The 15,343-nt window shown below is 38.1% G+C and overlaps 1 protein-coding gene and 1 long non-coding RNA gene across 10 annotated transcripts in view; one reads left to right on the top strand and one right to left on the bottom strand.

Moving 5' to 3' along the window:
- Window positions 1-15,343, bottom strand: part of ank1b (ankyrin 1, erythrocytic b) — an 87,316-nt gene that overhangs the window by 10,782 nt on the left and 61,191 nt on the right. For 6 of the 8 annotated variants that reach the window (XM_024298663.2, XM_024298664.2, XM_024298665.2 and 3 more), the window contains 8 exons: window positions 14,785-15,013; window positions 14,549-14,677; window positions 11,626-11,745; window positions 10,114-10,198; window positions 9,072-9,146; window positions 8,834-8,965; window positions 7,265-7,423; window positions 6,216-6,287 (listed from right to left, as the gene is read on the bottom strand). In XM_024298663.2, coding sequence (XP_024154431.1) covers window positions 6,216-6,287; window positions 7,265-7,423; window positions 8,834-8,965; window positions 9,072-9,146; window positions 10,114-10,198; window positions 11,626-11,745; window positions 14,549-14,677; window positions 14,785-15,013 — 1,001 coding nt within the window. The remainder of the gene's footprint in view (window positions 1-6,215; window positions 6,288-7,264; window positions 7,424-8,833; window positions 8,966-9,071; window positions 9,147-10,113; window positions 10,199-11,625; window positions 11,746-14,548; window positions 14,678-14,784; window positions 15,014-15,343) is intronic. The other 2 variants (XM_024298668.2, XM_024298672.2) reach the window with 1 other exon arrangement.
- On the top strand, window positions 7,451-9,170 carry LOC112162780. Of its 2 annotated transcripts, none has more exons than XR_002922162.2 (3): window positions 7,451-7,710; window positions 8,322-8,406; window positions 8,868-9,170. It is a non-coding gene; the product is annotated as an uncharacterized LOC112162780 (long non-coding RNA). The 2 variants fall into 2 exon arrangements; XR_002922163.2 differs by having other exon boundaries at window positions 7,452-7,710; window positions 8,322-8,392.

The raw sequence follows: 15,343 nt of genomic DNA, 5'->3' as shown, positions 1-15,343 counted from the left end.
TGGGAGGCTAATTATATTAATTTTTATCTGAAAAAGTATCAAAAATACAGGAGTAAAGTTAGGGGAAAAAAACTTTTTTTTTCAGGTGTTCAATATAGCAAGAAACTATTTTGGTTTCCTGTCCTAACATTTTAGCCAGGTTGAGGTCTGATCTTAGACAAGAGATGGGACAACCCTTCATATTTGGTTTTCAACAATTCTGCTAGTAATATATTTATGCCGTGTAATGACAAATCTCAGTTTCTTCTCTTGGAATGAATCTGGACTAAATTGTGTAAACTTAGAATTTTACAGCTGACTCAATGATGGAAATGTATTCAGGTCGTGCAGGGCTAGACAATTGATATGAGATACGGCTTGTTTTCCTCTCAAATTTGACCTTGTTCACAAGGCAAATTACAACTGTTTTGACAATTTTCCACTTGGAAATTTTCTCATTCACATGGAGCATGCTTCAGATCAGCAAATCACTGAACACTATATTTTCACTAACAAAAAAAGATATTTGTTAATAATGAAGTCACAGTTTCTTGTTCATCTAATGTTATATACTTAACCCTCTAAAGCTCTTGACAAAAACATCAAATTTTGGGGTGAATTAGTATGTGGTTGTTTTTTTTTACTTATTTAATGAAATCCACAAAACAAATTATCCAATATATTTTTTTCAGTAAATATAGATTATGATATTTTGGGTGATTTGGTAAGTTTTTTTTTGGTAAGCTCACCACAATTTTGGTTTAAAATACAAAAATATTAACACGAGTGTTCAGGAATGAAAGCACCTCATTCACTCACTGTCTTAAATTTGATCCACACCTTTTTTAACATGGTGTAACTGTATTGTCAGGAATTAAGGATCTACACATTTTCAGTTCTTTTAATATAGTAAGTGGTCATTTAAAACAATGGATGAATTATTCTCAATATAAAGTTTTGGAAACTATTACAACTTTCCCCCCCCTAAAAGTGTTTTTGAGAGTTTATGGAGGCAGCCATTTTGAAGTGGAAGGGCGATGAACTGCCAGGAAAACAAGAGCAAGTTATGTACAATGAGTTTTTAAAGAAAGTTTTGATCATGCTAATGAGACAGGGGTCTTAAATATGTCAAATATGATACCAATGGTTATATAGGGTTAAATCTAATGATTGATCCATTTTTTTTTTTGAGATTGAGAGGGTGTACTTTCATTTTACATAGAATAATGCTTTTAAAAAATACATGTAAAAAGTCAAAAAAGCAAATCTATGTCACATGATTAAAGTGCTGTTTCTTAGGTGAAGGATCACTGAATAATGATTTTGTTTGTTTCTGGGATACATATTGTAATCTATACATTCCTGTTGGAGGAAATGACAAAAACTGCTCCCAGATCAGTGTTTGAGGGTAGAAGTTAACAGCCAACAAAGGGGGAATTCATTGACCCCCCAAAACCAACTACGTTTGCAAGAACTTAGTAATCAGAAAGATCAATTTAGTGTAATATGTAAACAGAGATTCTCAACACAGGTCACACATTCAAACCACTAACTAATGGAAACTAAAACAAAAGAAGTGCAAAGGATCTCATGTGGCCCTATCTAACAGATGATTGACTGTAGCTTGGATGTTTAGTTGGTTCTGGTAGAAAGGCCAAGTAAAGTCTATGTAAACGCCCATAAACCTGCATTCAAGAATCACTAAGCAAATTTTTAGTCTGTTCTTGGGCTCTACATACAAACCGGGCATTTACTGAACTTTTAATTGCTTGAACATCAAAAGTTGAACTTTGACCAATCAGAGACTTGGATCTGGTTGTATTAAATGGGTAGTGTCTTTTTCAAAGCACAAAAGTGCCAACAAAGTCATCTCGAAAGAGAATCTGCCCGGGTGGAGTTACGTGACACCAAGTCTTTCATATGTCAGAATAGAGCTGGAAAAGGAAAAGCCTGGATCAAGACCAAACTTCTTCCAACTGTAGGTGGTAAACAGTCAAACATTTTTTAAAAAGCATCTTCCTGATGCTCAGTGCTTGTCCGGTGTGAACACCACGATCTGAACCTGCGTTCATGAAACCATGTATAGCCTAGCGTGTTCTAGAACGCACAACACATGCCTGGTGTGAATGTAGCGTTAGGTGCGCCTAAAAGCCTTGGTAGAAAAAGACACGGTGCTTCTTATAATCCTTAGGGCCTTATAAATGGAATAATTCAGGTTGTGATGTTCCAAACAAGGTTGGGTGTTATTGTGTATACAGTAATGGAGCTAGCATGCCTGTAGCGGTATCGGACTGTGTTTCTTAATCATGTTACCAACAAAGTTGGGAGTAGCAAAGTCACAGTAATGTTTCTTTTAGTGGTATCAGTCTGTTTTTCGCGTGTTGCAAAAGAGGCTGGACATTACAGGTATTGTGATTACGCTAATGTGGCTAATGCTTCCAAAGTGGCTGACACTTCTAACAGGGCTAATGTGTTACAACAAGTTGTAGGGAGTGAACACAGTCTGATTGATGGAGTAATCTCTGACCTAATGTTGGGTGCAACTTATATAAAACATACATTCAAAAATAGACCATTCAGTGTGACGGAGCAGTTCTGTCCTTCTGTCTTGTCTCTCCTGGCTTGTCTACAAGCCTTTTTTGTTGTTGTTTTTACCTGGAATATAAAAGAACCCTATAACTTTCCTTACTATAGTGTGCAAATACGGTACAATTGTTTCACATTTTTGCTTTCAGGAGTCACTGACTAATTAAGAAACAAACACTGTGACATGAGGCACAAGTTGGCTGATCAGATCTTCTAAACAGCTAACATGCCCATATGACATAGAAACTTAGTATAACAACCCAAGCATTCTACATCAGTAATAATATGTGTAATTACAGAGTATAATAAAGCGGTGTAACAATTAATTAATTATTCAATTTATATTTCCACAATCCAACCAGATCAATCTGTTGAGGCAACATGTCAATTGAATCAATCAATGATATTATAAGTACTTTCAAAATGAAATAAACTGATTAAAGATACCATTTGGATTAATGTATGGTAGGTTTATTTTGCTATAATGTAAAAACGACCAAGTGTCATCACATTGGACAACACGCATAAAATAATCAAGCCATCATTACAGTCCAAGATGTGGAAACAAGGACTTTTGCAAAGATGTGTGAGCATACAGTGTGCAATAATCGAATAATGCTTTGTTTGAATATTTTTTATGTGGAAAAACAACAGTGGGCTGAACTTTGTGAAAGTAAAATGTGAATGGATTTGCTATTAATTCTTGTTTACTTATTTGTTTGTACAAATGTATAACTTACACTTGATTATCTTGCAATTAATACAAGGGATCTGGAAAACTTCACCTGCACTGTTCAGTACCAGGTGTTTGTCTCTGAGTCACACTAGTTGAAGTTTTGGCTAAAGATATCCTGGATCAATTAAAAGTCAGTGTCGGATTTTTCCAAAACGAACCAACATTGGCAATGAATTCAATCAACAACCACAAATTATGGTGTGAATTGAAAGTTTGTTAAAATGAATCGTTACACTCCTAGTACAATACATCCACTGAACTTTTTTCTTGGTGACTTAAATCTCTATGTGGATGAAATACTTCTTTACTTTGCAATTCCAGGTTAAGTTTGAGAATTTTTGAACCAATGGATCTCGTGTGGTAAAGCACGTGTGTGGTGTGTGTGTTTCTGGGATGATACAGGGAATGAATGGTGGGGTGTGTTTGGAATGAGGCGAACAGGATGGAAGGAGCCAGGGTGACAGTCTGAATGGGTTTGTTGAGTCTGGGTAAGTTCTTCCCCTTTTTTAACAAAATAATTTTAACTCCTACGTTTTTGAACAGAAAAGCACACACACGCACACACACGTGTAAAAGTCACATCACATGGTGAACCACACAGTAACTCCACAAAATCAGAGAGAAAAATACACTCACACTGTTTAACACCGCATATACACACACACTATCGTCTCAACAGCAACACACAAAATATAAACACAAACACACTTTACAGCAATATCACTGCTGGAAGGTAGAGTTCAGACATTGGCTGGGGGTCTTTACAGTGATTTACAAGTTCACTTGAAGATTCACTTCAATAAAAGTCATATTTTGGCGTTTTTAACATCTTCTTGTGGTGTCTATCTGAAGATGGAGGACATAATCACAATTTTTGTTGCACTAGTAATGCAAAGCTGCGTTCACATCGAAGGTGATTTGTGCGGTAGCTTCAAGGCTTAAGTCAACGGTACAGATGTGAGAATTGAGGTGCTGCAGCGCGATTTCAGCGACGGGCGTGACATCTGGCGGCACCACAAAATGCAAACTTTTATTTTTCCCCTCTCGGGTTAATGCGATTACCGATGTTTTTGTAGAACTCTTCACAATAAAGAACCCTGATTCCTCAACGTCATCCGTGTCTTCCATACATTGTAAGTAAGATATACACATACCACTCCATGTAGTGATCAGGCTAAAAACATTAGCTGGCAGCTCTTCTCACACGTGGGAGCGGCATCAAGCTTAAGGAACACATTTCTGACAAGCGGTGAGCAGCAAATTTGCAAAAGAGGGGCGGGTCACGCAATTTTGTCATGCCAATCGCATTTGTTGTGAACGCAGCATTTAGTTGGGGCTATAAGGTAAGCTAACGGGAGAGAGTGTAAATAGAGGGGAGGGGAAGTGGGGGCGGGTTTGCTCCGCACCAACAGTCCCACCCACAACTATGAATAGAAACTATGTTCAAGAAAATGACAGGTTTTTTTATCTATGGTCAAAAACGGCACTCTTTTATATTAGATCAAAAGATGACCTGAGTGGGACTTTAAAATTCAGAAAGATTTGTAAAAACAAAAAATACAAATGGATTGTTATTAGATTATGGTTTTAAAACCCTAATAATCGACATCCCAGCAGCTCCACGCTGAACTTTACCTGTGACTCAGCAGAACGGGTTACAATGTGGTGTTAAAACATTTATTTGACAGGAGCAGAAGATAAAACACGTTTGTTAATAGAGCATAAAACATAAGACTCAAATCCACTCACAGAACATTTTTACACTGTGAAGAGAAATTGAAATGTTGTAAGCATGCCATGCACATATTAATAATAATAACAAGCAAGCCTCATATGTTATTTCCTCAAATAAAACTGCATTCACACAATACTGTCCTGGGTATATGATACTTATTTTTGTACATCAGAGATAGAAAAAAATATTTTTTTATGATATTTACTAAACATTTTTCAGAATTGTCTGAGACTCAGGCAAAACGTCCACATTTGAGCACACAACCAAACAGGTCCGGTAACAGCAAAGCATGCAGCATGCGCGTGCACAAACTGTAGTACACAAACGGAGCTGGATTTAAAGAGGAGGAGAGGGTTCCCACTCGACTGAATGAGGGAGGAGCGCGGGGGAACAAGATGACAAGAGAAGAGGAGGCCCAGAGGTCAACATGAGGTCTTATGAGGTCAGAGGTCGGACAGGAAGAGCTGTGAGGAGGAAGAAGAGCAGGAGGGGGAGAGGGAGGAGGAGGAGGAGCAGGGAGGCTGGGCAGCAGATATGATGTGGCACAAGTTTGGAGAAAAAGACAGAAAGCTGAAGAGAAACCAGAGAATTAAGAGAAAATTTCGAGACGGCCAGAGCGTTGTGGGTACCCCACAACGCCTGCTGTCAGTCCAACCAGAGATGTGAAATTTTCTCTTGTTCTCGAGAAGAACGACACAGAAAGAAAGTTAGAGAGAAGGAAGGAGAGCACAAGGTATGAAGGCCCAGAACACACCGTCATCTGTCTACCCTTTGACACCTGTATCCCTCCCAGACACACGCAGGTATGCGCACACACACCTGTGTGTGTGTGTGCACACATACACCACCACACATATGCTCACATGTTACCTGACTGTAACTATCCAAGGAAAATTAAAAATATTGATGGTCACATTAACCGTTACCTTAAAAAAAAAAAACAATCCTGTGATTTAAAAACTGCATGTTCAGTTCCACGAGTGAAAAAAGTGTGACTAAAATAAAACAACTTGTGCCCCAGTAAGGAAAGCACAGAGGCGGTGTTAGTGCATGCGGATGAAGGCTGGGTTCATGGTGGAACACCGGTCCACACACCTCAGAGACATCATTTGAGACTCATCATCCTCAGTATGCTCATGTCAACAAACCACCATGCAGCCCCAGTTCCACTGAACTTACCCCTTCTGAAAAACGGGGCTCTAATAACTCGTGGCTTGTGCACGAGGCGCGATGGCCTTGTGTCCGTGATCTCTTGCGGGGCAACAGAAACAAGGTGAAATGGCCGTTACCCACATTCAAAAATCGTAGGGGAGGTTTTTACATGTGGAGAATTCATCGGAACAGCAGTCCACTTTTTAAAAAATGTGATCCAATGTTTTTAAAGTGGGAAATAAAGTAGAGCACTTCTTATTCTCAGTGTAGCCAATCAACATTTAAAAGTTTGAAAGTTACGTAGTGATTATTTCACAAAAGTTCTAAAATATTTTTCCCTTTAAAGACCCACTCGGAGGAAAATTTTGTTTTTGGTGTTTTTAACATGTTCTTGAGGCCTTTTTGTGATGATGGAAACATACATTAAGAAAATTTAGCTCAATATTGCCTTTCTGAGTATTTCTTTATTCAAATCATTGTTAAACAGAAGCAGATGAAAAAGGTAGATTGAGAAAATTATATTTGCTATATAGAAAATACAGTGGGCGAGCAACAAGCTCCATGCTCAGCTTCATTCATTAGCTTCATACAGCTTCAAGTAGCACCCACTTGTAGATGAATGTACGTGTTTTTTTCCTTGTGTGAGTTGGCTCAAAACTGTACGGCTGGATATGTTTGCCATTTTTGTTGCACCGGTAATGTTGGGTGTGAGCTTTTGGGAGAGCGTGCAAACAAAGACCTCCCAGTTATGGGTGACGGGAAGAGAGGGTGGGGTTGCTTGTCTCCAAAAGTCCCCCCCACAACTAAGAGGTGAATTTCTAATGAAGTACTTTCACTCTGCAGAAATCATGTTATAGAAACCAACACAAGTTTTTTGATTTTGCCTAAAGCAGCGTAATTATAACAACCACTGAAAATGCTTTTATAATAGATGGCAAGATAATCAGAGTGGGTCTTTAAAGAAAATTACACATTTAAATCTGTAAATATAAGTACCATAGATATTCACTACTGAGAAAAACACAGGAGTAATTGAGTTTTAATGTGTTAGTGTTCTGTGTGTTTGCTTGTCTTACCATTAATGACACTGGGGGAGAGTAAGGTGGAGTCACGGTCGCTGAGGCGGCATGCCCCTTCCTCCAAAGACTCGGGTCCTGCCGGTGGGGGCTGACCCTCCAGCGAAGCTACAATGTCTGCGCGGTCAATGTTCTTCAGAGCAGTGTAAAGGCTCTCCACTAATAATAACAACCAGGATTCAGCAAAGGCAGAGAGGGCGTGTTAATCAGTATTTGTCAGTGGTACATATTTTTAATTTACCATGTAATGTAAGGCATGCTGTATTGTAACTTGGAGATGTTTGTAATGTTCATCCAGGCCACTAGAGGGCGATAGTTGTGCTTGTTGTATGATGTTCAGCCCATGTGGCTGGAAGTAAACGGCTGCAGTAAGACAGACCATGATATTTTTTGCTGTTTATTCTAAAGCCATCCACCCATTTCCAGCACTTTGAGTGGCTATATGAGTAAGTTTTTATCTTAAATATGAATGCTGTCAACATTGTGAATTGTGATTTTGTTGTAAGTTTGGGACATTTTATGATGCTAAGTGGAGATGTGTCAAATGCTAATGCTAAGCGATATTTTAGCTAACATTACTGTACTTTTCAGTCATTAGGTTTTTATGTGAATGTGGTTAATTTACTGAATACCTTTTATATCCTTTCAGTGTCACACTTTTTTGCATTAAATCTAGCTAAATACAGCTGCTCCTTGTCTGCTCCTTGGAGTCAGTGATGTATGAGAGTTTAGCTGACTGTGCTTCTCAATCAGGACACTGGATCACATTGAGTGCAACAGACACACACCTAAAGGCCTTTAAAGAAAAAAAACCCCAAAACAACAGCAATAGTGCGCCCTATAAGCTGGAGTGCCCTTACTGACTTTAATTCTGGTTGATTCCGGATGCTGAAGGAATAAACAGCAGTTGGAAACAAGGTTGGGAGTTACAGAGACTATGAATATGCTAACATGGCTATTGTGCAGCATTGGGGGTTTTTTTTGTGTGTTACCGACAAGGTTGGAAGTTAGCAAAATCATAACAAAGTTTGTTGCAGTGGTATCTGTCTGTTGACAGGATGACCACCATCAAATTTCCGCTGGTCCAGAATCTGAAGTCACAGAAGTGTCCAACATGTTGCAAACAAGGTTTGGAGTTACAGGTATTGTGAATACACTAACGCTTCTAGCGTGACTAACGTGTAGTGTTGTTGGAGGTTGGGAGTTAGCGTAGTCATCGTAACGTTTCTTTTAGGGGTATGAGCCTGTTTTTTTACATGTTGCAAACAAGGTTTGGAGTTACACATATTGTGAATATGCTAATGCTCCTAACACAGCTCACATGTAACAAACACGTTTTGGAGTAATAAAGTCTGACTGACAGACTTGTCTCTGACTTTGTCTTGCTTAATGTGTCTTACAGTTTGGTATACCTTATGTATGATGTAAGTTAAAAATAGACCATTCATTGATGGTACACATAATAAGCTGGTGCACCCTATAGTGTGGAAAGTACGGTAGTTGATGGGTGGACATTGACCTTATGATGGTCTTCATAATCATATAAACGGTTGAGAGGGTTGGACTTACTTTTGGCCTTTTTGCCCTCTCGGCTGGCCCACAGGTTGAGCAGAGTGGAGCTTTGGTCCAGAAGGGAGTTTGGATTCTCTACACGGATCCTGTTTATGTCATCAACACCAAACTGAAGCTCTCTGGCCAACTCTGACAGCAAGAAAAGGACAAAAAGAAAAAAAATATGATATTCTATTGTATGTAAAACAACTTTAATGACAAACATGATTTCTGGTGTTGTTTTTGGATTGTTTACCTGCCCAACTCAAACCCAACTGCTCAGATATAATGTTGATTTTGATCTCTGTCCTCTCCATGGCGTTGACTGTTACTAAAAATAAAAAATAAAATAAAATGTATACACTGACAACACATACAGTATTTCCTGAATTCACGATGCTGGAATTAACAAAGTACATTAAAATCCATGGCAAATTTTTCTTTAACAGTCCACAAACAACATTGTTTGACATTTGATTCAATAAATTAGATGTAGTCAACAATTTTGAAATGGATTTAAATTGCTATTAAAATTGTTGATAGCAATTCTTACCTTTCTCTCTCTGTTGTGGAGGATAAAGCAATACCCACAACTTTATTCAGCTAATCCTCAGGGTTAGGACACCATGTGAACAAGGGAGGTCATACTCTTGAGTTCATTCAGGTGCTAGACCCATTAACCATAGTAGCATTCAGTAAACATTACAGGTTAACTGAGGTGCAGGGTAGCAGCGCTGAGTCCTTAGTAGACAGAAAAGACCTTTTCCCTTCCCTTCAGTCATAGAAAACAGGCAAATATAAAGGCTCCTCTGTCTAGCTCCACTGCGAGCTCCTGCCCATTCTCAGTGCTAAGCTACAGTGCTAATGCTAAGAGTTTCTGCTGCCATGCCTTTGGAAATCGCAGTGGAGACACCAGCGCCATGCAAAAACCAGTCATTCACCAACTGTCATAGCTACCAGGACACTCTAGGCAGACAAAAATAACCCGCCTGATGCCATGGAGCCATTTTAGTCACTTTCGACACGGCTGGCCTTCTTTTGGCTGCGCATTCATTTTGATTTTTTTTTTTTTTTGTGAGCACTGTGGATAACGTTGGGCCATACTGTAGAGCAGCGCACTGCATCCAAGGCTCAGTCTTTGTGCCATGCTTGCACGTGAGATAAAAGGGGGGTAAATACACAGGGCAGAGTAGGAAGCAGGGTTTGCATAAAGGGGCAGTGCAACATTCTGTGCTCTCCTCCACTTCACGATATCTAGACATATGGAGAGAGCTGCAGGTCGAGCAGGTGGGACTCACCTGCAGCAGGATCGTTCAGTGCACTGTAACGCTCTCTTAGGGCGAGAGGGGTTAAAGTTCTCCTGCGCTCTTCACTTCCAGCAACCTAAAAAAAGATGAAAATGTTAGTTTAATTATTGTCTCAAATATGGACCCTCATAAATATTTACCATACACTAAGGGAGTAAGAAAATATTGATTCACTGAAATATCGCAATGCTTTATTTGGCGATACTTGTATTGATTTCAAATTTTACCAAGACGATATTTAATTAGTTATTGAAAAGAGCAAACACGTAGTTTAGTCTTACTTTTGTTTTCCACTTAAATATTTCCAAAAGAAAAGCATCATGAATTTGCATGAGTAAAAGCAACTTGTTTATAAGATACAGTTATAAATCTTATTCTGATCATTAAATAACATGTATTTTACAATTTTACTATTGTAAAAAATATATTAACATTAAGATAATTTTGAAGTCATATTTAAAAAAATAGTGAAATATTGTTCGGTACTGTCTTGGGATATATTGGCACATGTATCATATCGGAACATGTATATCACCATACGTATTGGCAGACTCTTACCTATGCACACCCCTACCACACACGCTTTGAACAACTTTATATTTAGAAGATTTAAAATGGCGAGCAATATTGGAGCTGTCCAGCCGTACAGTTTTAAAACAGATTAGATTAGGAAAACAAAGACAAACATGCATCTATTTGTCTGCAAGTGGATGCATCCAATGGAGTGGAGCATGGAGTTTGTGACCACTGAGCAAATGTAATTTTTCCAAACTTTTTTTTTTGTTTGCTCCCGATTCACAACAGTTTAAATAAAGAAATACCAGAAATGCAATTTTGAGCCCTCTATCATCAGAAAAATGCCACAAGAACATTAAAACACTACGCAACCATTTCTTTGAGGTGGGTCTTCAATATCAGATGAATGATAAATTCTTTTACTTTTTTAATGTCTATTTTCCAGTTCCTATGTTTTATGTCTATGTGCAGACCATGTTTTCTTTGTCTTCTTTAGTCTTTTTAGTTTTGATTGCTAGACGAACATAAATTAAACCAAAGCCTCTTCTATAGTTTTTTGTTTATTAAACAAATCAACCACAGAACTAATTCTGACAAATGTAATGACTAAGTAATATCTGCTTATTTTTTAATAAAAGGATTTTTGCTTTTTTTGGAGCCAATACTTCCTCTTTGGAACATGACAGGGGAGGGGCCACACAGTCCAGTTCTCATTTACTGTCAATGTGCCACTCCAAAAAACTACTCCAAAATAAATCTGTTGGAAAACTGAAGCATCATTTTCATGGTGAGTAAAAAGAATGAACTGAGCTTCAAAGTTTGCTGCTTCAAAGTTTGCTGTTTGATGAAGTCAGATTTTGCTTTTCTTCACACAGAAGGCTGAAAAGGTTCCAGCATTGAGAGTTCAAATGTTTGCTGCCAACTCTTTGTGGGTTTTACTTGCCGTACACCCAGTGACTAAATGTAAATCATAATGAAAGTCCTCACCTTGACACAAGGTGGCATGGTTATGTTGAGGTTACATAGCACATGCTGGGCGTCCTCGTACTTGGTGCACTTTCGTAGGAAAGACAAAAACCCTGTGGCTTCCTTGTTGCTGTCTCTGACCTAACAAATGCAGACCAGAGAAGGATTCGTACAAGAGGAGGCAGAAACAGAAACAAAGAAAAAAAGAACAGATCAGAAAAAGTGTTAGACCCCCCTCCGTGGCATCTCGAGCACGAGGCACAGTAAAAAGACAAAAAGCAGGGGGGGAAGGGATGGAAGCAGTCCACAGGCAGGCAAGAGGGAGAGATTTACCTGCACATTTTACCTGGAGATCTGTCAGACCAAACAGTTACAGATTGACCGTGAGAGAAAGAAAGAGAGACAGTGAGACAGACACGTACAGAGAGGCAAGGCCGCCAGATAGGAGGGCAAGCAAAGAAAGTGAGGGCGTCACAGGGCATGCCAACAGTTACCGCTGAGAGTCACCACATCTAAGGTAACTCGTTTGAATTCAACTCGCTGGTTTTCAACAACACTTTACGTCACAGATACAAATGAATGTACGGACAGATACAAACAGCGCATTAAAAACAGAATAAAATGGTCACAGACAAAAGCTTCTATGCATGCAGTCACAGTGTGGAGTCACAGTGCAAAAACACAAACTCTCACCAACTGTTTTTGTCTAGTTTCTTGTTTCAGTATTATTTTACACTTGGAAAATCTAACATCCAAGTTACTTTTTAGTGACTTATCTTAAGACTTCTTGTTGAGTCATTTGATCTTAAAAATATTTTATTTTAGTGCAACATTTCTAAAGAAACTAATTGTTTTTTACATACGATTTTGTACACAGAAAATGTATTTGTGAATGGATGTATTTCAAGAGACAGACTAGTTCAGGGGTGGGAAAAGTTTTAGACTTGTGGGCCACGAAGGACTATATTTTAACAGAAGGGCAGGGCCATAAGTAGATGCCTGGAGTTATTTTGTATTGCAAAAATGAAACAACACGGAAATTGGACGATAACACGACTTAAATTTAATTGAAAGTTACTTTAAAACAGAAAATTTTGGAGTTTTTGTTTCAAAATTGATGGCATTTGCTCTCAATTTAGAGTTGATTGCACTGATAGGTTAATGTCCCTCGGAGAAAAACGCAATTTTGCAGTAATGTCAAGTTTGTGTGGTGTTTGAATGATCGGAAAAAAATGCCTGTTTGACCTGAAAAACACACAAATGTCGAAAAATCTTCAAACACCACAAGAAAGCAGCGCAAGTTTCTGCACCTATAGACAAAAGTCAATGTATTTGTTATGCACTATCTAGGACACAGCAGAATTACAGGGAAAATTAAACATTTTTAAGGATTATAAATATTTAAATATATAAGGTATACTAGGGTTGTGAAAGTCAACGTGTTAACGCACGTGACTAATCAAAACAAAATTTACGTGTTAATATTTATAAAAAATTGGAGAAACTCCACGGTTCACTGCGAAAGTACCGCCCGCCGCTGTTATGAGAGGCAAGCAGTTCATAGTGGGCAGACCTAAAATCTATCTGGATCAAACTTCTCCCAAAAATGTTTTATTATTTTTCACAAACACAGTAAGGAAAAATTATGAGAAAAAAAAAAACAGAATTCCAGGGAAAATGTCAAATGGACAGCAACTCTTAGGAGAGAAATTTTCATTCCCGGTAGCTGAGGTCCCAAAGGGTTAAAAATAAACCTAAATGTACAATTTTGCGTGTGATTTCATATTGTGATTATTTGGAGATAATAAGTGGTTGGCAAATATTATAACTAGAAAATCTTTTTCCAGGTTTGCAATTAATTACAGTTTTTTAATTGATTCCCAGCTCTAACATATACATAATTTATTCCAGTTTGGTAGGCCAGAATGAATAGTTAAGCAGGCTTCATATGGCCCCTTGGCCGTAGTTTGCCCACATCTGGACTAGCTCAATTTAAGGAAACTAGAAATTTTAATGAAACAAAACAAATGCACTTAGCAAAAGCAAGACAGACTTCTGTAAATAAACATACGTCACCATATAATATTATAATATTACATTTATCTTAAATTTGTACCTCTAGGTTTTAGGATGATAATGGTTTAGATAGGGTCACATATCCCAAAATGACACAGCTAGACCTAAATGCAAGTTTTTTAGCAAATTTTGCAGGTGGCCACGGAGATTTTAAGGAAAAAGTTAAAATTTAACGGCGACCGGACAATTTTTTGACATTGGTCAGTGGCTGTCTGGGGAAATTTGGAGTTTGCACAGTGGCAGTCCAGTGACAAGTGGGTGACTGGAATCCAGCAGTGTGATAATTGACTGATAATGTACATGTTTTTCTTTATTGTAATTGCATTAATCCAAACAAAGACATTTGAAACCTGCCTACTCTTCTTAAAATTCCAGTTTGTGCTGGATAGTACTTGGTGGAGCTCATGTATACTCGCTGGAGCTTACACACTTATGTGTAAGTAGTATTTTTTTAGGAATTTAAATGTTTGTATTTATTCTGTACAAACAATACTTCTAATGGTTCCGGTATATCCAAAACCATAAATATACTCTAGACAGACGATCTCTGATGTCCTCCTGCTGCACACTGAATAAAAGCCTCAGCATTGTTCTGAAAACTGTTAGGCTGCAATAAAAGGCAGATAAGAAATAAACTGATAATCTATGTTTTTCTATTTCTTTGCTGTAGAGGATTTAGCATATTGTCTTAAAACACCTGTCTGTGCCAGTAAAAAGCAAAATAAATAAAAAAAAATCAATGTGTAAATGCATGTTTAAATGATTAGCAACTTGGTATATGATGAGAGCCTTTTTAAAATCAGACAGGAGGATTAAACTGCACATTTGTGACAGAAACAAGCACAGGATCGGGGATTTCAACACAGACCTTGACAGACACTGGTAATCTGTTATCTCTGAAGGCCTGGAAGCTGAAGCTGCGAGGCTGCTGAGTTGCCTTTCGGATGGGCACCAAATTCCCAGAACACTCCAGATGAAGCGGCATCCCCTCCATAAGCTGAGGAAAACAAAGTTCACCTCTGAGAACTTTGATTTTAGCAGTAAATAAATGAATATAAAAGTACAGAAATTTTTCTTTTTGTGATTGTTGTGACCTCTGCTGACCTCAATATCCCGACTGCGTGCCACTTCGCTGAAGTTTTCATGCAGTTCCAGAGTTTTGTCCATCTTGTCGTCCGTCATGCAGTAACATCGCAATCGGCCTTCCCGCGCTTCGTTCATCTTTGCGAAAATAACAAACTTGGCCATGTATGGAACGGCCATCAGCTCCTTGTACAGCAAATTGGCAAAAGTCACTGCTTCTGCCGTACGCGGACAGTCTGCCAACCAAAATCTGTGAAGAGACAGAAAAAGTAGAGTTAAAACTAAATTGTAAAACTCAAGGTGATTAAAAAACAAAAAAATATAAAAGTAACTGTGCGAACTACAGTGGGTAAAGAGTGGGTAATCCTTTATTAGGTAACGTGATAACTATGAAGTAATTTGATGACAAAAGAACAACTTAAAAGTCCTACTCCAATAAAAAAATATGTTTTTGGTGTCTTTGACATGTTCTTGTGGCATTTTTCATATGATGGTCAATATTTATAAAGAAAATTAATACTAAAATTGCCTTTCTGAGCATTTCTTTATTAATTTCCTTTTGAACCAAGAGCAGATAAAA

This window comes from Oryzias melastigma, linkage group LG12 (genome assembly GCF_002922805.2).
Source record: "Oryzias melastigma strain HK-1 linkage group LG12, ASM292280v2, whole genome shotgun sequence".
Classification (NCBI taxonomy): domain Eukaryota; kingdom Metazoa; phylum Chordata; class Actinopteri; order Beloniformes; family Adrianichthyidae; genus Oryzias; species Oryzias melastigma.
Note: the sequence above shows the minus strand (reverse complement) of the source record. Positions and strands in the feature narration are given on the sequence as shown.